The sequence below is a fragment of the Rhea pennata genome, chromosome 6 (assembly GCF_028389875.1).
Source record: "Rhea pennata isolate bPtePen1 chromosome 6, bPtePen1.pri, whole genome shotgun sequence".
In the NCBI taxonomy this organism is placed as follows: domain Eukaryota; kingdom Metazoa; phylum Chordata; class Aves; order Rheiformes; family Rheidae; genus Rhea; species Rhea pennata.
In genome coordinates, this window is record NC_084668.1 from 11,433,051 (window position 1) to 11,459,638 (window position 26,588).

The following is a 26,588-nucleotide window of genomic DNA, read 5'->3' on the forward strand; positions in this document are numbered from 1 at the left end:
CAGGTGCAGGCAACCCCCCCCCCCCAACCTGATCCCACAGCCTGCACTAAGACTCCTTTAACACATACACTTTCTGCAGCCTCTCAGCCCAGCCCACACTCCACCTGATAGCCTTACACAGGGTCCATTTCTGGCTCTTCTCCATGGGTGTTCATGCTGGAATGATGTGCCATTAAGTGAGATGAGCAGGGTTTCTGGAATAAAAATATCTTTTGGTACAAAATTTCACTGCCTTTCCTGTGATTTCCTAGACAGGCCCTGAACTTTGAGAAAAAGTTTCTTCTTCCAAAAGGAAACTGCCCACCATCAGAGACAAGATAATGAGCCATGTGGACCTTGGCTGACCTGGCATGGCCATACTTATGTTATCTAAAATTCCCTCCATCTGACAGCATGCTTACCAAACACAGCATGTTTCCTTTCTGCTTATCAGCTAAGATGAATGGATGGATGGAACCCGCCTCTTTCTACTCCCAATCCTTCCTTGCCAACTCTGCTCAAAGCAGGCAATACCACAGCTTGCATCCCTCGCTCGTCCCCTGTGACACAGGTAAACCACATAAAGCAAGACTAGGCATTTGCATTCTCTCTCTCCTGGGTAGCTGCCTAGAGTTGAATGACATTCAAAACTTAAGGAAGCCTTTCCAAATCTCTTGACCTTATTTTGACTCAGTGGATAAGACTGCACATCTTGGGTGATAGGAAAAAGTACAGAGGAAAGTTGAGCGCATAGCTGCAGCAGAGCAATCATTGCATCTTACAGAGCTCTTCACATAACCCTCTGGGTGAGTTTCAGGTGAAATGCACAAGACTTGGTAGATTTTCGTATTATACATTTATACATATTATACACACTATATACTTGGAGAGAAGGGCAATATGTAATAATACAAAGATCTCAAGAACAGTGGATGTACCGGCCTTGGTTCTGAGCTCAGTTACATCACTAAAGGCAGGAAAACACTGCTGTCAACAAAGTTAAAGTAGTAGGATACCACTGTAAATAAGAACAAATGAGAGAGATCACAGTACTATGAGTTTGGGGTAAGACTATTGCACTCTCTGCAAGCACTTGCTCTAGTACACACAGAGACTAAGAAAGCAAAAAAACTTTTCGGAGTTAGTCACTTGGTGTACTTCAAATCAGGTAAAATGAGCTGTTTTAATTCATAAAGCAAGTAGAACTGACAATACAAGACCCTGTTTGACAACATTAATAAATCTCTATGAACAAAGATAAATGGAAGATGCTGCATGCAAAATGAGTGCAGATTGCTAGACACATGCATATTTTATTTGGAGGAATACAATTTTCCTATACCAGGAGTAATCCCATAAATCACAAGGCCTCAGTTCATGACCATTCAGCAATCTTCTGTAAGTACCCACTTAAAATATTCACCTGAAAAGAATTTGTTTCAGTTCAGTTCATTATGTCTATATATAATCTCCCTGTCAAAGACTGCAGTCCATGCTGCTTCACAGATTTAATCAGTCCATACTAATCACTCCTTGTAATTTTAATAAAACACTCTAAGAACATAAACCATCATAAATAAGCAAAGAGTAAATATACTCTCCCAATTAATCCTAAACTTACCTTTCCCCACTTATGCACACCAAAACACAGTACACACCATAGTCCTGTCCTCCAGGCGGATGCTTACCTGAGCTGTTGGATTAGATCTTCCCCTTCTTTAATAACATTGAGGGTAGCATCCAGGGTGGCTGTTTGTTGCTGCTGAAACTGCTTGATAAGCTCCTGAACCGCATCCACCGAGTCAGCACAGACATCCTCTAAGAGCTCCTTCTGCAGATCTTCCATCCATGTCCACAGCTGGGAAGGAGGGGAGGGAAATATAAATCAGAGAGGGATTGAGACTTAACCCTTTTGCTCTCTAATTCCAGATCAGAAAGCATTAACCATGAAAGCATTTTTTACATGGAAACTGACCTCAAGTTTTTTAAAACAGAAAGATTCACTCGATTCCGGTAGGTGGAATTTGATTTTAAGCAACCAAGCAAAACAAATACAATATCAAGCCTTTTTTCCCCCAAACCAATTTTAATTTTAGCCTCTTATATGGCAATAACTAAATTCATGGTACCCCTCCAATTAACTCTTCAGACAAGTAACAAATTACAATGCCATATAGCTGTGATAACCCTAACTCTTTCAGGAGCTGAGTGACATCAACTCCTATTAATTTCTCATGCAGCTGAATCCTGTTGCAGAACTGAAATATTTGGTATATATATATAGTACTAACTGAAGTCCAGCTGTGCCTGCTCAGCTATACCTTACATAGGTAGAAGGCGGTTGTTTTGTTTTTGTTTTTTTTTTCCAAAATGCACCTCAGACTCTGATTTTTGACTTTTACAAAATCTTGACACAGTGAGGAGGCAGCAGTTTCACCAATCAGTTCCATGCAGATCCATTCATTTTTGAACAATCTCGACTACGAATTTCAAAACAACAACAACAACAAAAATCAATTGGCTAAGTGCTTAGATGAAAGTATCCAGCCAGCTGTTCATTGGAGATCCTAACAGTGGCAGGCAAGCCCCAGCTCCTCGTTGGCTGTAAAGCCTTGAAACGAACAGAGGTTTCCCCTTTAAGCTTGCTCTGAAAAATGAGAGTAAAATTGCGCCAACTGAGCTGGCAATTTGCCAGCAAATCCTAATGACTCCACCAGAGAGACTATTTTCTGTGCCATGCCTGCCCCATTAACCCACATTCTACTGGTATATTCCGCAAGGTAGCAGAGAGGTACAGGACTGCGATGCAACCAGTCGTTCCGCTGCACTGTCAAATACCAAACGACACAGAGCTGGCCGTAATGGGGCTGCATTTCTGTCTGCCGTTCCTGGGAGCTGCAAAGCAATTTATCTCAAAGGGAGCTAGAGGTACATATGAAGGAGTAGACAGACGTTGTGTGGGGGTGTCGAAAGAGCTGGTAAAAACACTTCTGTTCAGAACGAGGCACGCTAGCTTCTCATCCTACAGGATTTCTTCTGATTTTGTGAATTCTGCATGTCCGCAAAAAAAGAAAGGCGAAGAGAAATGTTTTTAAGAGCCAGCTGGTTAGGCTGCTCACAAATAGGGTCCAAACCCAAGGCCAATCTCCAAGAGTTTTACACTGCTGGCGCTCTACTGACTTCAAGGATATCACCTTGATCTAAAACAAAATAACTTTGAACCTGTCCCAGCCCTGCTGGTGATTACACCAGAAAATGGTCAGCCCTGCCCCATGTGCCCACCGCACTAGCAACTCTTTGTTTGACAGATTATAAGCCGCTCAGGAAAATATGCTTTAAAACTTCTGCTAAATTTGAAAGCCTTTCACTAGGGTTAGTGAGTGTTTTGGGAGAACATCTTAGTCTCAGTTTACTCATAAACAGCATAATCATAACTGCCTAGGCTACTACTGGCCTAAAATGGAATGTCTTACTCAGTTTATTTATATATTTTCACATTCTCAAAGGCAAGGCATGCTATAGAAAGGCAAGTATTAAAACAAGAAAAGACTATAATTAAGTAGTCAGGTCCAGGAAATAGATGAAAGAATGAAAACATACATGCATAACCAAATAGAGTGATTTTTCATTTGTGACCCGAGTTCCAGCTGCTGAACTTGGGCAAGCCAGTATAAAGGAAGATGTATTAACGCCTTTAAACACATCAGTTGCATTCAGTAACTTTCTGGTTTTGATACTGATATCTGCTCCCACTCAAGCAGTAGGGACAGCTGGACTAAAGCAGGCTAGGATTACGTTGTTTGGGAACATTATTTTCCCTGCTAATGAAATTTTCAAGTAATAACGCACTTCCTAAGTATAGGAGAGAAAAATGGCCATGCATGTAAATCATCCTTCCCTTCCAAGATGGGCAAGACAGTAGTTCTATAATTTTTTGCTGCTCTTATTTCATATTTATTTCTTTCTATTTAAGACAGCCACAAAAAGCTCAGGGATTTTTCCCTAAAAAAAGAAAAGTTACATAAAGAACTTGTTTCATTGCTGGCAATTTGCTGATTCCTTGAACTTATCATGTTAGCAAGGGCCAAGGAGAGTTTCCAATCCCCCAATGCAACTGAGGAGGAAAGTCCTGTTTTCCAAAGTGTCTTCAGAATCCAACTTTCAGCAGCAGCCAGAAAGTTTTGGATTTTAAGATCTTAAGTCACTTTATGAATATACTCCTAAATCAAAGCAAATTGGAAATATTTCTACATAAACTGCACTGTACTCACCTGGAACTGAAACATTTATTAATCTGAGATAACACTCAAATACATGAACTCATATTAACTTCAGATGGTTCCATACATGACCTCTGATTGTAAGGATTTGCATAACAAAAGCTACCAGAATCTAGGTCATCCTTGACTCAGAGGGCTTTAATCCTTTAGACTCCACCAATCCCTAGGAAATCCTAATACAAAGAATCAGTCAGTATTAATAAGATTAGGAAGATCTTTCAGGAACAATTTACAATAGGAACCTGACTCACAGACCTCCTAGGTTATGTGCTACAATTAACAGCACCTGAGATAAATTGCTACCAAGTCCCACTTCTGAATATCACAGAAACAGAGGATAAATTCCATGTCACCACACCAAAATCAGTTGACCTGTTAATCAAAAACAGAAATCATACCTGGTCTTGTTCTAGTTCAACACAACTCAGAAAACCAGTCTCTATCATGGCTCAATGTTTAACTCCAATACAGCTACTCAACTGATTTTAAAAATCCAATTAAAACCCTGAATCATCAGACACTGTGCATATGCTGTGACTTCCTCCAAAGCAACAAGCTTACTTAGACTAAGTGCACAGTTTCAGTTCTTCACTGAAATTTGGCTTATCACATAGGATGATGTTTGGTACGTATTTGCACAAACTGACCTTTCCTCCTTCATTTCTAGTATGAGCAAAATGCCTGGGCACCTGTCCCATTCCCATGTACATTCCAAATTACTGCCAACCCACCACTTGATCCTGCACAGGGAGAATGTGTAGGTGCATATAGACATTTCAAATAGAAACACAGTATTTCCACATCCAGCTGTGATGACTTTTACTAAGCTTGCCAGTGATGTACATGTCCAGAAACTGAGATCACCTCCACACCATAATGCTTACCATGTACTAAACCAAAGATGCAGAATTCTGGAAAACCCAGATGAAATAAAACATTTTTTAATGCTTCCTTCAAATTGATCTATGCTTTGGTGCAATGAATTGGATGTGGAAATACTAATGCATTAGTGGTTAAATCTGAATTAAGCCCAGCAGAGAGACCCTGCCACAAATCCAGCACATGCAAACTAAATTAGTTTACAAATTTTATAGTTGTCAGTTACACAAAAGTTCAAGGTAAATATTTAATGTGCAATGTCCATGCTGAAGTGCCACAGAGGCTCTGGCTTATTTATCAAGGTAACCATGGCTTCACACAAGTAAAACAGTTCTCCTCTGACAACTAGACCAGTGGGAAAAAAAGAGAACCCAAATCCCCCCTTTTTGGGGAGCATCAGTCAGCTCTCTTATGTATCCTAACTACTTCTTTGTCTTGCTTGGTAGTAATACATAGGCAGCTTTCCTCCATCAAAAAGACAACATGGTTCTTTATTCCCAGCTATTTCCTCTGACGCAATATCCTTCATTTTACTCAAGTACTTAGTGAGACCACTTAGTGGAGGTTTGAAGGACATCTGTGCCTATTACCTAAAAATTTATGCTTCTTACTTATAGCAACAGACCACTTTAAAAAAAATACAAAACCTGAAGAGATTGCTAAGAAAACCTTGCCTCCGTGTTTGGAATAAGCATTAAACAGTCAGTGTATGCACACTGCTATTGGCAAATGCCACTACTGAATTCCAATCCTCCCCAAAACAGTTGAAAGAGACTGAGCACCTAGACCAGTGAAAAGCAAGGTGAACAACTGGTCAATTCAATCCATGAGATTAACCCTTGTACAGCATTTTTTCTAGCCACTCAAAACAAGGATGTTTTAGGAAACAAGTAACTATCCAGGGTATATGTTCTACTCCTTCACAATGTCAGAGAAGTGCCATGTACTGCAGAGCATGCCCCAAAAAGATGTTCATGTTAGCTCAGTAAATTGACATCCATCACAGCAACTAACAGGCTTATACAAATTCCTTCTGAGCAGTAACATCTAGTTGTTTAATAATATGCAGAATAAAGTCACATGGATGCTAGGAGAGGACAAAAGTTTGGGAAACAGAACTTCTTTCACTTGTTCCCAGGGCAGGTTAATTTATGGCAGGATTTCAGCATGTACTTATGTTTAAGCACCTTTGAATGCCATTACGGATACGGCTTCATTGTGTGGCCTTTAAGAAACTGCTTTTTCTACTTTAGTTCTCCTCTGCTGACATAGTGAAATAATAATGCTTCTCAGCATAATTAACTTCCATCAGCCTATGTTTATTCACACTTAGAATGCACCCAGTGCTGTCTAAATTGAATGAACTGATGGTTGTTATAACTTGCAAGGATATTTCAACATTTTCAAAGTCCCAAGGACACATTCAAGGTCTCATGAAAATGTCAATGGAAACATACAAAAGAACGTATGTAATGATGCGCTGTAACGTGACCGGATGCCATCAGTGACGTGTCATGTGATGACAGCAAACCTAATAAAACGTGATGAGATGTGATTTGACCAGGCGCTTCACCTGAAATGCCACAATAAGCAAGTTCCACAGTAAGATACAGCTGATGAGACACCCTGCTGCAAGATGTAATGTTGTCAGACATCACCAAACAGGTTGGGAAGAAAGAACAAGTGGAAAGAAAGGGAACGTTCTGTTAAAAGATCTCTTCTACCTAACCTCTTTCTTGCTTCTTTTTCCCTTTTCCTTGCCAATTTCTTGACATTCATCCTTGGTTCGGTTGCATCTGGTGCTTCTGTATCCTGAAGCTTTTTAATTAGTAACCTTGCCTATGGCAAAAGGATTTGCAATGCCTAAACATCTGATGCTTTTTCCAAGTCCTGCATGGACCAGACTGATACAGCACAGAATAATCTCCTCTCAAGGGAAACACACTCAGGGCAGCTATGCTTGCATCAGGGAGTGCGTAGATCCCCAGCCCAAGGTCACGTAAATGTAATTCAGGGCCTATTCATTCCAGAAGAGGAAGCTGGCTTATAACTGAAGAATCAGAAGTACGTATTCTGCACTTTGCCTGCTACCATCACTGTAAAAACATATTTCTCTTAAAGCATAATTTTAATGCAAGTTACTTGCAATTATGAATCCGGATTTGATTAACTGCAGAAATTGTACTAAGTAAATTGAATTCTGTACTTGATCATACTGGTATAAGCTTGGAGAAGTACCCCCTACATCAAAAGATATATTCAACTTTACACCTGGGTAATACACTACAATCTAGTGCAGAAAGAGCTTCTCACAGCTGCAAAATATGCACTACAAATTCAGCAATTTACCTAAATAAATGCATGAACCATTATATTTTCTTCTAAACTAATTGTTCCCTGGCTCTAAACATTTCGTTACCTTTCAAATAGGAGTTGCACCACCTCTTCCCTCTGCGCTTTTCCCAGTGACTTGCCATATCACTTGCAGCCTTACCTTGCTATACAGCTTTGAGCCCTTTGTGCAGCTTCCATCACTACACCCTACGAATCTCAGAAATAAATCATTTGTGACAGTTCTGACCATTCTGAAACTTGGTAAGGATTAAACAAACTGCACAGCCTTTCTCTACCCAAACAGTCCTATTGAATCCATCACCTTGAACCACTACATTGACATTAAACATTTAAACTAGTTTTATAGACTCCACTGCACACATGCACTTAAAGGGCAACAGAATACGGGGTGTTTTGAGTGATGGGTAAATTACAGAAGCATCCCAGTATGGCTTTAATGAAGAGAACTCAATATGCAAATTGTCACAGGCATTGACTGCCCACTCTTGCCTTTATACACAGCAGAAAAAGCTACAAGCCTAGGCACTGAAACTGAGATAAGCCCATCTTCCTCAATTTAAAGAAATTAGGAAAACAGGTTATAGCCAATAAAAAGACTTTAAATAGGATGGTCCAGCTCTCATTAATGCACTCAAAAAACCCCACCTGTTTAGATGCAGCATGAGGTAGTGTTCTCAGGAGGGCAAAGGATACAGGATAGGGCCCTACCTAGGAGCATCACATACAAAATACACGCAATGGCTTTTGTTTCCTTAAGTTTTACTTTTATTCTTTTAAAGGATCACAGATGGCAGAATTTTTATTCACTAGCAGTCTGGCTACGCTTCAAACTCTTCTGCTTGAGAGCAGCTTGTGCTGCCAGGACACCACAGCTCTCTCCATACCCAGCTCCTTAATCCTGCATGAAAGAACCTTGCTCCTAGACAACAAACACAGGAAAGAGGGGCACCCTGCACCACCCCAGCTGTCCTGCTTCCTCAGCCTCAGAGCTTTGCTAGTATTACAGATCAGACGTAAACCTGCACAGAAACTACCAACATGGATGACTGGTGAACTTTCACAGTTTGGTCAAAGCCACAGCCCATGCTCTGGAGCTGTGAGAAGGATTTGTTGCTTCATAGTAATTGATTGGTAATAATCCAGAGCAAACTTTTGCACACTCATCCCTAAAATAAGGCTTACATATTACCCAAAAGATAATGGTAGGCTGGCAAGTAATGGAACATATCTGTCTTCTCCAAGGAACTGGCAGTCCTGTCAAAGTGTACGTATGTACATACCCACACGTTACCCGTATGTGCAGGTCTGGCAGTTCCCTTCTCCAATGTCCCTGCTCTCTTCCCGCAAATCCATCTCTGGCAGGAATATCAGAACTTTTAGGAACTGAGCACTTATTTTAAAAATCAGCATTTATTTCAAACCTCATAAAAGCATTTGCTTTTTTCCCCCACTGCCTCCTGAGTTTTCTGCTCATAATATTCCCCCCCAGTCAAACTATATGGACCTAGCTCCCAAGAAACATTCAGACTTGTAGGAGACATAAATTTAACATTTGATGCTTTGCAGCCCCAGAGCGAGAGAATGGACTGATATTTTCAAAGTCAAATTTTGTAAGTAGCTTTGGAAATCTCAGCTGGGAACCTTATCCTGTTGAAGAAAAAAAATTTGCAGTTTTTCAACAGGACACATAGTTCTGCATGCTAACCCTGGAAAGTGCCATGACATGAGATGCCAGATCAGTGAATATTTTATACACAGAGAGACGATTTATATCATTTTAGAGTTTTATGTTTTTTAAACTTGGCCATTGTGTGAGAGAAGGAACAAAAGCACTGATCAGGACTGCATTCCAGGAATGAAGTGTATAAGACAAATGCTTTGTGGGAACTATTCACAGAGGGAGACCCTTTTAGAGCTCCTAGAAGTTGCCAGCAAAGGAAACTGCTAAATTGATTATCTCCTTCATCACAGGTCTGTATTATCTGATAGGTGATTGCTCCAAAATGTCAATATTAAGAGTTAAAGTCAAACAACAAATCATTAAGTACAGTAACATCAACTGTGAATCTTAGGTCAATTTATGGTGAATGACAGGATTATACAATACCTCTCAGAAACACTGTCATGTTTGCTCCATGATCAGCTTTGATTCATTCTGTCATCTCCTCTGACTGCTAGAGTCAATAGCAGCAGACTTCAGACAAGCGAGCGTTCTGCTCCCTGCTTCTGAGTAACTCTGCCACAACGTGAGAGCCAAGCCCTGTTAAAATTAATGACTTGCACTAAAATAATCTCCTAATCACAGTATTCAACTGAAGCAGAGAGAATTTAATTTCACAGCCTTTGGTTATCAAGTAAATTAAGTAAGGCAGCAGTATCTGCAGTAAAACACTGTTACTGTTCCTAAATAATGGGGTAAACTCCCATTACTCACTTGAGTATCCCCACTGATATCCATGGGGTGAGCAAGGTGACCTTGGGTACGCAAATAATTTAGAACTATACGGGAAGTTGCCTGACACTTAATGCTCCAGAACTTCATTCTCAGTTTCTCATGGTTTTATCAGATAAACTCTTCAGAGTGAAATTCTGCATAACAAATATATGCCTAAGACTGAACTTTTTGATGAATTTTGAGGTAAAAGGTCCAAAATGAGATGAAGGAGAAGAGTTGCTTGCCTGTGCTGGAGAGGAGTCTTACTTCTACTTGCATGAGGTGCCCCAGATCCTCTTCACTTTTAAGCAAGCGTTTGAAATTTTGCAGAGTTTAGCCTTGATGTCCAAAATATATATTACGTCAACTCCAGGAAAATTTGCCCAAGTTTGGTCTTTCTGAAGACCTCTGCCAAATTTCAGTTTGCACATGTTCAGTAAGAACTTGTTAGGAGTTGAACAATTCATTTTTTTCCAAGATTAAGTATTTCCTGAGCATTCTCATCTCTCAGTTCTGTGGATTAGTTAGATCCGGCAGGCTTCATATGGAACGGCAAGCATTGAGCAGTTCGTCGTATTGCTCTTCCGGCCTCTTGAGGGCCAAGAGAGTGCAAGGTGCACAGCCTGAAAAGCCCACTACTGCCTCTCCTGCTTTTGCAGTTCTCTTGCAAGACTGAAGGCAACACAAAGGTGGTAATCTGGGAAACACTGAGAAATGAGAAATCTAGAGATGGTAACACATGCTTTTCATGCCCTGGAGAGCTAGGAGGCACTTGCAGAACTGCTGTGTATTTCAGGTATGACCCATACACTATATAAGGATCTACATCCAGTGAGGTTCCTCTTTGCTCTGATATTAGGAATCCATTATAAGCCAATACAAGCAGTAACAAAACCACATAAACCTTTACTGCTGTATGTAGAAGAGAATACAGTCAGGTACAAATGCCTGTTCTTAGACATTAACCCTAAAAGCTTAAAATCCTGCAGATGGATCCGAGAATTTATTTGCATGTAGCTATCAGACATACACATCTATGCATACCCTTACCTCAACAACTGCTCGACAAATCTCACTGCCAGGCCTTTCTACACCGCTGTTTAAACCTCCAACTCTGAATCTGTATCAGTACTGGTGCTAGAAGTATTCCCTGCCACTTTAAGTAAGGCAAAAAAAAATTGATTGCTAAAAAGAGAAGAAAGTCAGTAGGGGCAATAAAGACATTTACAAGGTGCTGAGTGATCATTTAATTATGCAAAAGGATTTAAAAAGTTTTTAACGATAAAGAGATGCTGAGAGTGCTCTTTAATGTCTACATTTTTATACCTGGAATTGTAAAGTATACTTTTCAGAACCACAAGTATAAAACTTCAAGATCAATGCAAAATATTAAGATCTAAAATAAGAAATATAAGATGTTTTTGTTACTTGCCTTGAGGTTTTTGAGTCTTCAGAGTGAGAACTCACAACATCTGCAACCTCTTCTCTAGGAGGCTCAAAAATTATTCTCTTTTAAACAGAATGACAGCCAAGAATCTTGTATTATCATTTGATCCTAGCAGCTGAGAGCTCACAGAAAAACATCAACTATCATGAGATTTGTGATAAAATTGTGAGATCTGGCAATCCTGCCAATAATTGGTTTAGATCTGAAATAACCTGAATTCAATCACACTTAATCCTCAGAGAAATGATTCAGGTGCAAGTCTGCTGAACGCATTTATCCCATTGACAATAATTTGTAACTTTACCCTGCGATACAGATAATTGGATTTGATTCCCAAGACAGCAGGCTTCAGCAATCACTGTCAGGAATGCTTCTGCCTTAAAGGGCATGAAAATATTAACTAACTATAAACTAAAAGAGCATAATGAATACTGCAGAACAGTGAAACACAACATATCTTTCATATGTGTGGCAATAGGACATTTGCATTACTCATGAGTTACGATACAATCGGTTTGGAGACTGCTTTAAATTTATGCCTCTAAACATTTTTGCCTTGCCAAAAAGCAATCATTTCATCTGCTGCATGGATTCTTACAATAAGGCCACTTAAAACACAAATTATTACAATGTTTTCTTGCTAGTCACTTGTATATTCCTTCAACTGTATAAATCAGTGCTTTCCATACGGAAACTCTGTCTAGTACATTCACACAAAATGAGCAGTGACTGGAGCTGACTGTGGTATAGAAAAGCCAGTCTTGACTTTCATTGGTCTGGGATATCTGGACTCGTATGACTCCCTAATTCAACACGAAATACTGTCCAGAAGAAATTCTGGCAAAGAGGTTTACAAAAAGGAAACGTTTCTTTGACAACATGACTTTTTAAAAATGGGAGCTGTTGCAAGTTTCTCAGATGCTAGGAATGTTAGTAGTCAAACATAGAGTTGAAGCGGTGGGCAGAGTACAAGTGAAGGAGTGAGAAGATCATAGTCAATGCGCTCAGCCACACGGCAGAGATTTATCGTATCAGAAAAGCAATTCATCTGTGCTAGTATGATTGTCAAAAGTAACATGTTCGTTGCAGAAAGGCACTCAGAATACTTCCAGAAAGACCTTTTCAGTAAGACTGATTCTTCCTACTTACTCTCCCTTTCACCAATTCTGTCTCAGTAGATTCATATATCAAGAAATAAAGAGAATTTGGGAAATGTAGATGAAAAATTAATCTAGGCCATAGTTTCCTGCATTATTGCCAAGAAAACACTAAGCCAATTGTTTATTCATTTTTAAGGACATCAGAGAGACACTTAATAGTTTAACTAACAGTTCTCAGAATTACAAAGGCTGAAATGAATAATGATGGTTATTATTAAGTAATTAACAATCCCTTCTAGAATAATGCAAAATATGTCAGGTGTTAAATATGTGTTAACATGCCAGCCAAACAACTTTCTCTTTTCCCCAAGACACTCCTAGGTGAAAGGTTTTAAGTGGGCATTGTACAGTACCTCAGGCACAGATCTGCAGGTAGGAGGGGCACATTTAATCAGAGAGGGATTTGTTGGCACTGTAACTGGAATGCCTCCTGGAAAAACACCAGCAATGGAGCTCAGATTTCCTTGTTTGTTACTGCTGCACCAAAGGATTTTTTTTTCTTGACATCTGCTAGAATTTAAGATCTCATTCCAAACTCTCTCTTTTATTCAACTAAAACTGCCATTCACTTAAAGAGAATTTTACTTGATAAATCCTGACATTAAAATTGGAATCTAATGTTATCTTTGCTGGACTGAAACCCTAGCTAGTAACAGAGGAATATGCCAAGTGTGGATTTATTTTTAAACGGTTTCAAAAAGTGAATATGGACAGTACAGCTCCAGAGTGGACAGACTTGGGCAAGTGGCTAGAGCAAATTTGATCCAGTCCAGTTGTGCAAGCCTAGGTGTTCTTGTCATGGCTGAGTGCATTACCCATCTAGAGTCTGCAGACTCTCCAAGGTCCCAGGAAGGAATCAGCTGACACCAGTTGGTAAGAAACAGGTAAAGGGCATAAATATAACCACAGGAAAGCTGACAAAGGAAAGAAATTTGTATTCCTTCATTTCTGAGAAATTCAGCTAGCTGTTTTATATTCATGTTGAAAACAGCAATTAACACTGATTAACTCTCCATTTTACAATACATTTCAAGGTCTGGGGAAGGCCAGCAAATGAGTCATTTCTACTTGGGCCAACCTATTTATAACATAAAAAATCAAATGGAGCTCCAAACATGTGCTTAGGCTCTCTTGCTTTAATACTCTGTCCTTTGTACCAAGTCCCCCTGGAATTCTTTGGTTACTTCACTATCTCTGGGGGGATCCTCACAGCTGGCAGACAAATATTAATACTGCAGCAATTTTCTCACTTGCCAAAAAAATGACCTATTGGGGCTGTGCAACTCACATCAGTGCTTCCAAGACACAGAAGTATGTCACAGAATGAGGCAGGTCGTGATAGACAATGAAATTCAGAGTAACTGCAGAAAGCCAGTATCTGGCCTCCACAGGAATGAAGTAACACAGAGTAAGGAAGTGAGAACTTTCCCTCTTTTGCAGGGCTACTCTGCATCCACTGGCATGGGGATGGGTGCCCCCATTGCTGCAGACTGCAATAACTTGCAGCCACTTTTCATCCATCCCAACAGCTGTCTCTCATCCTGATGAATGCGGATCTCTGCATCCACCCTGGCTTTGGTGATGTTCCACATTTTTGCTCCAGCTCTCTGGTCTGCTCCTGCTGCTTATGGAGAGAGCAAATTTAGGCACCCAGACAAATCTGTCCACTTTTGATCTCCCTAAAACTGACAGCAAGCTTTGGAAAGAGGCGTCACAGCACTGGTGTAAATGAGTAAATGACAACAAGGTAGAGATTTAAGGCTTGCTCTCAATATCTAGTAAACAGCATCGATGGTGTTACAAAAGGCTCGCTTTTTTAATATGTTCCAAAAGATGGGCACCCTTGTACAACTGCATTTCTATCCACCAAAATTGGTCTCATTAAAGAAAGTCCAGGTGAGTAGAGCTTGTGAATTCCCTTCTGGCTGACAAAGGGTAGAGGTGAATATATTCTTCTGCAACCCAAACTCATCCATACTGGGGAGTTCTAGTTCCCACCCAAATTAGGCTACGCAGTACTAGTAATCATCCGCGGAAATCCAGGTGACAGAAAACATATAACATCAGTAGCTTTCTGGAGTCAAGTCTATCTTAGTGTTACTAGCCACCACCCGCAAAGGCAAAGTGAGGTTAATCACAGAAGGAAACTGTTATGAAATAATTTTAATTGAGGAAATAATCAATTAAGTTTCCCCTGTAGCAAACCAGCATAGTTGCAAGCATTTGAGATATTCTGGAAACAATAGTACTACTCACAAGCTTAAAGTTGATGGGGTTTATTATATTGCAGAAGCAGGATTTAAGAGGAAAACCCTCATCTACCAACAGTTATAACAGGCACACTGTAATTCCAGCTATCTTCCACATACATATGGATGTGTACATACACCTTCTATTTAAAGGATCTACCGCACACACTGAAGCTTATTATAAACAACTTGTTTGTAATGTGTAAATCAACTAACATAGGCAAAGAGCATCTTTCTGATCAAGAGTGCTGTCGCAAACAGATGCTACAGAGCATAAAAACAACCATTCCGTCTAATTTCATCTCTCTCACCAGACAGCTATCTTTAAAAGTCACTCACTGCTGAATGGCCTTTGGTCTGCAGAAAACCGTGAAGTATGCTTTAATCACATACCCAGTAGCTTCCTATTTGATATCCTGTCCACTGTATGTCGGGCAAGACAGCCCTGTCTCTGGAATATTTTTCAACTAAAATAAATGGTATTTATTTGGATCCTCACTGAACCACAATGAGCAGCATGTGACAGTTCGCTCTTCACCCATAATTTTGAACAGTGAAGTCACCTCCTTAATGCAAGATTTCTAGTAACACTTAATGATAATGGCCACATTCATCAACACCACATTAAAAAGGAATCCCTTTGAGAATACAAATCACATTCTAAGCATGTTTATGTCTAACATGTTAATATTTACTGATGTTCTCACAAGAGAATTCAAACACTGCCCACTATAGCAGTTCGCTGTAAATTAAGCGCTATTTGATCTGTTAGATACTTTGTTCCATTAGTTTACTGCATCATAGCATACATATGTTTCATTCACATTTTGTTTCCTTTTTGCAACAGCTACTCATATGTATCAGATGAACTGGATATCAGCCCTGGGTGATGAAAATGCCTTTTCTGCATCACCTGAGTTTTCAGTTTGTGCCTGCCTCAACTTCTTGCAGTGCTGTGCAATACACAGAAATTCCATCATATACATCTTACCTCTTTGGTGTGGGTATGGAAGGAGACTGACATGTCCAAGAGAAGTTTTCTTTGTTCTACTCTTCGGACGAAGTCCTGAATCCGTACTTCCAGATGCCGGGCTGCTTTATAGATCTCTTCAGGGTCACATTCCCCAGTCTGAGCCAACTGCTCTGCAGCCTCTAAAAGCTTGTCTGCATTGGTGTACGTATTCTACCAGTAAACAAAGCAAGGAACAGAGTATGAATAATACAACTGTGGCAAGTAAACCCCAAAACAAGCTGTTTATACTTTCAAAGGTATGAAAGACAGTGATTACCGAAGTTTTAAAACAATAGTAATAATTCCTACTGATGCTGCCATCTGTGAAAAGAGAATGCATAAAGCCTTGCAGGCTACTCCCCGAGCAGGCACAAAATAGTTTCTTATTTGAAACATACCACCCCAGCACAATCCTGTCAGGCACAGAAACAGGACTGCGCACTTGTTTATTTCTAAGTCCCCTGGAATTTCTCAAAGATAATCTAATGAAGCAAGCGGGACTAACCAGCCCAGAAGCCAATGCTGTTTCACATGACACTTGGCTACAAGCTCTTTGCAAAGGATCCCCAATGGCTATCATATTACAGCAGGTAATCTTACTAGCCACAGACATCTCACCCTCAAGAAACATTCGTCTTTCAATGGCTTTTGTGTGATAACCTGAGAAAACTGTTATCTTCAAACTGCTTCTGTGTTTTTCCTCTTGTCTACTATTCTGCATTGTATTTCTAAAAGGAATAAATTCGTTTTTTAGCTTGCAGCTGCCATTCTGAAAAGCTCAAATTGCTCTGGAGGTATCATTTCCAGTCTATCTGAGCTACGTATCTGCCTTCTATTGCACGAGAATTTGAACACTTCACCATCCTGAATGGATTTACTCATGTAGCTATGATCTTTGAGACACAAGACATTTTACTTCTACTATACAGAGAGGTAACTGAAGGATGCGGAAGCTAAGTGATGTATCCAAGACATGCTAGACTGTGGAATAGCAGAGGTTGAATCCCATTCCATCAAAGCTTAGTTTAACTCTCAAACTACCCGCCCATCCTTTCCCTCTCTCTTTCTGTGGAAAACTTCACTGAAGTTGATCCACCAGAACATCTCATAATAACAATAGAAATGTAGAGATTGCAGCTCATCTTCTCCAGAGCCAGGAATTATACATAGCCTTACAGGTTATTCAGGATCAGAGGTATCTGTATAGAGCTAAAGTCAACAGCTCTTGCTGCCACAGATGAGCTTTCTTCATTCAGATTGAGGCCAAAAACTCTGTAGAGCTCAACACTTAATGAGTAAATAAGAAGAGCTAAGATATCAGCTTAAGGGAGTTTCCAGTATTGGGTCAGATCTTCAGAAATGCTCAGCAGTGGCCTAAAACTGCTCCCACTGGGAATTTTAATCTCCGCATCAATAGAATCAGAATTATATATAGCACTTTCCTTTTGAAAATCCCACTGGGAATCCTCCTCAGCTTAAACGTGAGTTAACTTGATATATATATACTAAAATACATTTGAAAACTGGACACACACATAGTCCTGAGCATTAAAGGAACACGGTCAAACCTAAAAGCCATGATCAAGTCCTACTGTTCCTATGTAGATAATACCCTGCTGCAGTCAATAGCTGTTGCTGGAGAAAATATTCAATACAGAGAAGGAACATCTATCTCTAAGTGTTTAATGGGGAAAATATTAGCAGTTACAAAAAACAAAAAAGAAAACAGCTAATTCACTGTTCATTCTCCCAGTTTCTGAGGACTGACTATAAATATACAGTATCTGCATTTTTCTTTTTGGACTGTGAAGAACATATTCTAGACATTTTGTTACCAACAGTAAATTCTTATTCACTCACCTTCAGGTCACTGCTATGATGGTTAGGTTGTTAACAGCAGCAAAATTTTACATTTTCATAATCATTTTTTGGAAACCACTTCAGTTGAGAATTTGTAAAAAAAAAAAAAAAAAAAAAAAAAAAAAAGTTCCATTTAACATTATCTGAATTAAAGAGCAATTTCACTTAACAGCATCCTTCCTGAATGATCATCTTCCAAAAGTATTTGGAGCAAGCCCCAAACCTAATAGTATTTTTTGAAGCTTTTGAAAAACTTGAGTTTTCTCAAGTTTTTCATACTTTATCACTACAACAGTTCAAAAAAACAGTCCAGCTCCCTAGGGAGGAGATCTTTGAAGCAGAGTACGAATAAAGCTTTGCTGTATTTATCTCTTGTAAGCTTATATTCAATTCTGCTGAAAACCACTGCAAGTCTACTGCCTCCAACATGTGCGGTACCTAATCACATCTAGATGACCTAGGTTCAGCCACATGATCATATAAATGCCCTGGATGGTGGAAAGGGTGTAGCCTGAGCCCCAGACTTTACAGAAAAATGGAATACTTACTGGCCTAAGCAGAGGCCACAATGGACAGACAGCAAAGGATGTAGTGTCCCTTTATATTGCATGAGGTTCTCCAAAGGAAAAGGCGATTTTTTCCAAGAAGCTGTCTGGATGTGGATGGAAATGCATTCATTGCTTACCCTGGGTTGTACAAGACAATGTTAGTGTATGTTGGTTCTTCTGTGAGGCATTTATCTCCATTTCAGAGAAGACTGCTAAAGCCTCGTACAAACAGGCTGAGGATATGGAGCGTCTTGAGCCTGGTGAAGTTTTTGTTTGTCTGTTTGTTTTTTATCTTTGTCCACTGAGTTCCTAGATAAGTCTCCGGGCTTTAAAAACAGATGAAATCTATGATAGGAGGAAAGCTAAAGGCTTCATTCCTGCCATTCTAGAAGGAAGGCTAGGTGCTGAGAGATTTCCAGCTCAATATCATAGATTCAAGATGTTTAGATACATTTCAGATAAGCAACCACATTTGGGAGTTAACTAGACTCACCTTGAACTCTGGAGCTTGATGTATTCATGAAAGGATTGTCATCCACTGTCAGATGGGATATAAATACAATACAGACCAAATAAGCTGGGGATTAGTTATTTGGTGAGAGTCTGCCCTATTTTTTGTTTGTTTGTTCTATTTGCTTTTATAAGTGCACGTAAATCGTATCAGAAATTGTGACATGCGCCGAGTGTTTTGTACCTCAATATTTCTCTACAACTGTTTCTCTGCAAGCTACGTTGAACCTGACAGCTTCATCCTGTGTTGGTACAATAATGCTGCATTGCTTTACTGCTTCATAGTTTCTTATTTTCCTCCTGAACTCCTTCGCTTGTTTGTAATCCAAGCAGAGACCCTCATTTATATTTCTGAAGTGCTTTTTTAGTGTAACATAATCCATACTGCACCAGGGAGGGAGAGGAGGGAGCTGAAGAGACAATCAAGTTCTATGAAGTCCCAAGATGAACAAAAACATGCAATGGATCTTCCTGTACAAAGGCCTCGTCGTCCTGCTATCCCCAGCTAGAAGAGGTTATCTCAGGCTCCCAAACCTTCTGAGACACTGAAAGATCTACCAGGAACACATGCTCCTGCCACAGCTCCATAGTGGCATCAAGATTCAAAACTTTTGGAAGAAGGTAAGAGCTGACAGAACGGCAACTGTGGCTGTATCTTTTTCCATTCTGCTAAACTCAGTCATATGGAAGGTTTTCTGTAGTAAACTGAGGAAAGAGATGCCAGAACCAGCTAGTTCCTCCCACAAGGAGATCCACACGCAGAATCTCTCTTTGGCATGTGCATCTGCGGAAATTAGTTCCTGTTAAACTACAACAGTACCAATTTCACAGAAAAATAACCTTCACGTTATACTAAGATATGCTCTCTGAACATTGTTAGAGGTATGTGCTGTTTTTTCTAATACTGCACTAACCCCTGAAACAACTAACTGTCATGTGAAATTCTGTCTCAGTGATCCGCTAGCTGGTATTAGACACTTCTTTTGCACCATCTCAAGCACAAAACTAATTTTCATTTCAAATTTCTTAATAACCCTTCTATACTAATCTTTGCATAATCACCTATTTCACTTATGAAATCTGCAATCACAAGAAATTGAAAATGGACACTTCAGGTTTCAGAATGGAAATGGCTCTAACAAATGCTTTGGAATTCATTTTAGAGAGAACCTGAAGGCTTTTATCTCTCTCTTTTTTGTTATATTGCAAGAAACAGAAAACATGATTAGGGAAAAAACAAGAGACTAACAAAAGTCATATAACAATCCATTCTACCATTCAGAATCAGAAGTGCTTGTTATTTGATCCCATGGCAATATTTCCTAACAGGATCACATAACTCTTCATTAATTATTAAGAGTTTGATATTTTGTAGCAAGTTAAAAAAAGTCAATTTATGAAAAAGCTGGTGTGAAATTTCCCTGTTACATTCACTACATTGTCTACTTTCCTATGCGTTTCAGACCAATAAATGTCAAAATGTCATGATTCATCTTTGAGCCTTGCAGCAGATCTCAACTGAGATTCTACACTGTCTCCAGCTTAACACCTCTGCACTGAAAACACACTACCCAAACGCAGCTCTTTCAGAAAACTGCATATGAGATCACATCAAAGTTGAATCAAATCTTACTTTGTCCTTAATCCTTGTGCTTAGAAGTAAATGTTTTATCAACTGTTCTCTCCAAACCTATTTAACCCAGAGTAGCATTGGCCACGTCCAGTTCATGCTTGGCCCTTCTGTTGCATGTAGGTGGTCAGATACACTCTCCCATCAAAAACAAACTGCAAGCCTTAAACATCGCACTTCCTGAGAACGTGAAAGGGGCGTGAGGTGGCACTGGTCTGCGTTACTCTGCATTCATCAGGTTCTGGGGCTGTGAAAGGCAGTTCTAGGCAAAGACTCCTATTGATTCAGAGAGTTTTGTCACTGCGGTTTTATGATCTAAGTGGCGAGGAAGAGATGGCATCTCTAGAGGCTAGTATATAATGACTATATAGAGAATTTAGATTACTGATTTAGATCTGATCTCCCTCACTAAGGACAAGTGATGTGAATCCCACGTTATGCCTGCAGGTTAAGCTGAGGAGAATTACTAGGTTTTCTGTGATATGATGTCTCCTTTATGTTCACTAGAGTCATGATTCGACTCACCAAAACCAAAGATGAAATTCCACTATTATCACTCCTGCCATAAAGATGGGATGGCGAGACAGGAAGTTCAGAGCCTGATCCATCTCTCATCCATCTCTCTCTGCAAACAGTAAAAAAGGATCTTATAGACTTCACTGAGAACTGGGTCAGTCTCCTAGTCATTTACTCAGGATCACAGAGGGAGATAAAAATAGGTAAGGGCTAAAAATAGAACTGCAAAGGCCTCAGACCCCAGCTCTGTGTGTAGACAGTGGGTAATGTTCCTCCCCACAGAAACTACAGCATGACTCACATTCACAAAATGCTAATTACAGAGCTGATTCTGCTTTTGTTCTCAATCCTTGTAATCTACTGTTATCCTTAATTATAATGTTCGATTACCGCTATCGGATTCTTTGTTTAAGCCACTTTGTTAAAAATTGTCTTAGTCTTTTGTTTAGATTAAATGCTCTCACACTCAGACTTTTGTTTGAGAATTTTACCTTTAGCAATTTAATATTCTAAGCCTAAATCAAATGAACACAACAAACCATTTCTTCGATAAATAAACCAGGGCGTTAAGGAAGCATTCATCTTTGTCAAAATTCCTCCTCCCTTAAGATGGGCAAAGGTTAAGTGCATATGATGATCTAATGTTAGATACGATTTTATTCAGTTTTGAGTTTTGCATAATCAAGTCGAGATCTATATTCTTACTTGTGTTCGATTACTCTAATTCAAAACAGGCTTACCAGGAATTACAGGAGTTAAAGGCAGAGAATCTCTCTGAGGTCATGCAGCCAATCACTCTACCGGTACAGGACTGTTCTCTATTACACCCTGGAAGGGAAACTTCTGCTGATCTTTTTTTAAGAATATCTAGAATAATAAACTTCCCATCATTTTTCTTCTCTTAATTATTTCTCTGAGATCATCATCTCTGTTCTTCTCTTAATTATTGCAATTCATCTTAAATCTTTCTTGTCATAATTTTGTTCCAGTTCACCTTACACTGTCCTACCTGAAATTTCAGCTCTTCAAATACTAGAGCCTGCTGTTTTCATCTCTGCAACTCTCTTAGGCCCCAGTCTGGGGAGAACATACGAGAACAGCCTACCTTTAAATGAGTAAATAATAATCATATCTGCTTAAGTAGTTTATCAAATGAGGGTCTTGGGTAAGTTTGTGAGTGCAAGTGGGTGTCAAAATATCAACCTCTTGACAATCTCAACAAAATTGCTACTGTTCTCAGAACTGCATCATATTTCCCAGCGTAGTCTAGGAAAGAGTGTCTAGAAAAGCATCTATGCTTCAGCATACCAACACTGCATAAAAAACACTTCTCTCTCAGCTTTTTGGGAAGTTACCTTTGCAGTTGGTATGTGGGTTTCCAGGGTCCTCACATCATTTCTCTCTCATTGCAGGACTATGGCTAGCTTGCATTGTTTTATATGATTTTTTTCTCCAAACATATACATACATATATATACACACATATCTTTTTTTTTCAAACTGATCTCCATTCTGTTATTTACTATCTGGCCATCTATCTACTGATCAAATGTTACTTTCCTCACTGACATTTGAAACTTAGTTCAGGAACATCTGCAGATCTAGGGAATGTGAACTTTGCTCCCATTTTAGAGATCTAGGAGGCCATATCCAATAGCATGCTGATGCTAATAAGTGCTTTATTCTTCCAGCAGTTCCACGATTTCAGTGGGTTATCTAAGCATAAAGGATCTTTCAGCATGAATAAGAAATAGTCCTTAGGAACTGACAATGTGAATACCACACAGCATCTTCACTAACCATTGCCAAGAACAAGGTATCTTTACAGGTATCATTATCTTTTATTTATGATCTTCTCTAGAGTTCAGATACAAACTGACATGTATTTATTGTTTAAATTTAAAAGAACAACAACGACACATTACATCAAATACTGAAAACTCAGGCAAAGCACATAAAAGCTACTTTAGCCCTTCAAACTAAAAAAATAAGCAAGAGCAGAATTAACATCTGAAAAGGTTAATGTTAGCTAACAGAAATCTTTGTGCCATTTAATATTGATATTATTGAAATTGATATTAATATTGAATACCCACATCAGATTTAAAAGAAGGTCACTTACAGCATACTTTATCATATCAACCATCCATCTCAATCAGGAGTGCAGTCACACATCAAGCAGGGAACACTCTATTATCACAATCACACTAATTAACTCTAGTGTAATCACATCTCTCATTCAAGGAAATGCCAGTGAAATGTGTAATGAAATAATATTCTAAATGGCATCTAATATTATACGTTATATCCAGTACTTAGTAAGTATGCAAAGACACGCATAGGCATGTATTTATGCACACACAACAAACAGAGCAAGTTAACTTCTCAGTTCAGTATGATCAACTAAATCACCATTGACTTTTTCCATCACTACTGTAGTATATGCATGCAAGGACTTTACTTTGAATGCTTCCTAAGCTATTTTCTTCTTTAAGTTGGAATGCTCAAAAACATTTTTGGACAAAGACCTAGGCTTTTCAAAGCTCTGCTAGGAGATTTTTTAAGTGTTGCGGGATTATCTTGACTTTTGTTGTAAAGGGGAAGAGCAGGGATTTCTCATTCTTTTGTAGGCAAAAAGCTACACTAAGAAAAGGTATCATCTGTAGCCTGGCACACATCTCCTTTTCCTATCTATTTTATTTTAACGACTATATATATACAGGCTCCTGTATTAAATAAATGCCTAAGCATATGTTTAATATGAGAGTTATAAATAGTCCACCTCTTCCCAAGGAAATATGTACACTTCATGTTACAACGAGCGTATATCAATGCAGGATGTCACTGGAATCTGATCTGCATCCTCAGAGAAGCTGCGGTTTAAAGTAGCAGAAATACAAACCTCTTTTCACTTTGTGGGATGTGACTTAAGAAGTCTTGATGTACAAAACTCCCTATAGGAACTGGAAGAATGCACAAGAATGAAGTTTTAATCTCACAAAGTCATTCAATCTCTGGCCTCTTTCCTGTGACCACGCAAGTTTGCCAGAGGAGACAGCAGTGTTACCACAGGAAGGCTCATCCACTGGGTCCAGTACACAGACAACTCTGTTTATAACGAAAGAACTATCAGAGGAAATCATTTGCAGAGACTTTACAGAAGGAATTGGCCATTTTAACTGCGGAGGTCTCATAGCTCTTACAAGCTAGTAATTTTACCTCATTTTGACACCTTAAGGCATCCTAAAGCGAGACGATACCTACTTAATATGTAAGCTCATTTTGAGCTTTAGGGAAGGAACAGGAAATACAGTAGACAGCATTATGCAGGTTAAGATCAATTAACATTGTAAAAATGTGCTCCTCCAAAAGAGTTCAGGTTGATTAAAAAAGAGAAAAATAATCTAAATAACATATTAAATGAGGTGATGAAATACTCCTTTAGGGACTGAAGGATGTACAAGAGCTAGGAAAGATATCTGAAACTGATGATTATTGGCCAAGTTTATCCTTATGTGGATATTCCTTGATAATATCCTCAAAAAGCTCCTGGCCCTTTCTCTTTGAGAACATCCTTGCACAGTAAGGCACATGGAAGTAAACAAAAGCACAGACAAGAGAACAAGGAAGGCAATGTGACAGCCCAAGATGCCATCATACACTAGTCTTTGGATCAGATGTGACAATGAACTGGTTTTAAGTCCCAAAAAAGCCTATAATATCAAATATATGTTGGTGGTACATGGCACATTGAATGTACAAGAAAATTAACACCATTACTGCAAAAAAGACTTGATAATTAGGTCATTAGTGGAGTGTATCAATTAGAGCTGCTAAAGTGACTGTGAGGTAACTGAGCCACTAAAACAGGCTCAGCAGAAATGAAGAAAATGTCTTCTTTTGCAGGAATGACAAGGGAGCACAAGATGGACAAGGGGGCACAAGAAGGCCAACTGTCAGGATCAAAATGCAGCACTGTGAAGGCATCTCAAATGATAAATACCATTAACAAGCCGAAACAGTTCACAGCAAAGCCTCACAACTTTTTTATGATAGGAGGAAAAAGGGGAAGAAGAGTAGAGAAGGAAAGAAATGTGAGGCAGCTCAGAAGTGAGCAGCAACCTGGGAGGGCTCAGTCTTGTCTTCCATCCCAAAGGCTCAGCTGGCAGCTTTTCCAAGCCCTGCAGACATGAATGGAATTACAACAGCTTTATCAAGTCCTGCCAGTGTCCTGAACTGAAATAACTTCAGGCATTCTGGGCTTAATATCATGCTCACAATTTGGAAATTTCAAAGATACACTGATGACAGTATTAAAAGGCTTTGGACTGTCAGCAGCACTAGGAAAACCGAGTATGAAATACAACTGGTAGCACCACTGGCATGAAAACAGAGGCAAAAATAAACGTAACAGGACATGAATCCTATAAACTGCCTGGCTTTATTTCTAGTATCCTGACTTCTGTGAAACCTGCTTTAAATAAGACAGCCAACATTTCCCCTCCCTTCTCTCCCTGTTTCCCCCACAGCCACTGCCTGTATCTCAGCTGTACCTATATTTCTGTTAATGTTCAGCCAAGTTGTGACATCTTTCCTGAACCACATTTTGGGCTGAGTGGGACTTTTTATAGAATGAGATACTGCTTAACACAAGAAAACATAGCAAAATTTTGTTTTGAATTCTTCAAAGCTTTCAGCTTAAGCACTCCTACAAAACCACATACAGACAGAGCAACACAGCACTATACATGCACCACGCAACAACAATACTTTGTCTGGTAATTAATGACAAAAATGTTACTATCTGCAACACAGGTAGCAGTAAAAAAGCAATTCTAACAAGAAAAGGATCTCAAGATTTGCAGCAAACTATTTTGTTGTAAGTTAAAGGCCACCTCTGACAAGCAAACCGATGTTTGTGAAGTACTGGACAGAAGAAATTCACAGTAAGATACACCACTGCCTTTCAGAAGGGTCAGTGCTGTGCTACATGTCAGGAGGGACATGAAGATCTCATGAAACTTTGGCTGCTGCTCCTTCTTAACAGAGATTCCCTCCCTGACACTCAGCATTGCACCAGCTCCTACAAATGGGCTCAGGTTGTGGTGGAGATGCTCTCAGTAAGGTCTCTGCAGAGGAGGGGCCACAGTGTAACTGCAAGCGAAAGGCAGGTTCCTTCCATGTCTCTCCACGAACAACAGGGAGTTTTCACAAAATTTTGCTATGTTTTCTTGTGTTAAGCAGTATCTCATTCTATAAATTGGCCTTGATGATATCAGACCTCTTCTTACTACCCCTTCTTCTGTCAAGTCTAGCAGAACAGGATCAAGCCAAGACAGAAATAAGAATAGAATTAGCAGGGATTCCCTTAGCTTTCTCCTGGGGCCCTTCCACTTGTCCACGTGAATTCAACCTGTAGCAAAGATACACTTAAAAATTGGTCTTTCCATCCACAGGAAACCTCAAACTTTAGTACAGTTCCTGCTGGAAATAAAATACACGATGAGAAGGAACGTCAAAGCCTCCGCTTTGCTGACAATTTGGACATTTTCACTGTGTAGAGTAAGTGGGCTTCTCAACACACTCTGTGAACAGGACTGGTAACACACCACCCTGCGCCTCACTTCAGTCTCAGTCCCCCTATTCTCTAGACCTCAGATAACATGAAGGAAAATATCCCTCCACTATCAGAAAGTAAAAGGCACCTTCCTAGCTTCTATTAAAGTTGA

General features: G+C 39.5%; 1 protein-coding gene and 1 long non-coding RNA gene across 7 annotated transcripts in view; both read right to left on the reverse strand.

Annotated features, from left to right (window-relative positions):
• KALRN (kalirin RhoGEF kinase) overlaps positions 1-26,588 on the reverse strand; it is a 515,818-nt gene that overhangs the window by 198,059 nt on the left and 291,171 nt on the right. For all 6 annotated transcript variants that reach the window (XM_062579292.1, XM_062579294.1, XM_062579296.1 and 3 more), the window contains exons 11-12: positions 15,775-15,966; positions 1,668-1,837 (exon numbers count right to left, since the gene is read on the reverse strand). In XM_062579292.1, the coding sequence (XP_062435276.1) occupies positions 1,668-1,837; positions 15,775-15,966 (362 nt within the window). The remainder of the gene's footprint in view (positions 1-1,667; positions 1,838-15,774; positions 15,967-26,588) is intronic.
• On the reverse strand, positions 18,499-20,895 carry LOC134142305 (uncharacterized). The gene is made up of 3 exons (XR_009958820.1): positions 20,869-20,895; positions 18,697-18,741; positions 18,499-18,529 (listed from the first exon to the last, which is right to left on the reverse strand). It is a non-coding gene; the product is annotated as an uncharacterized LOC134142305 (long non-coding RNA).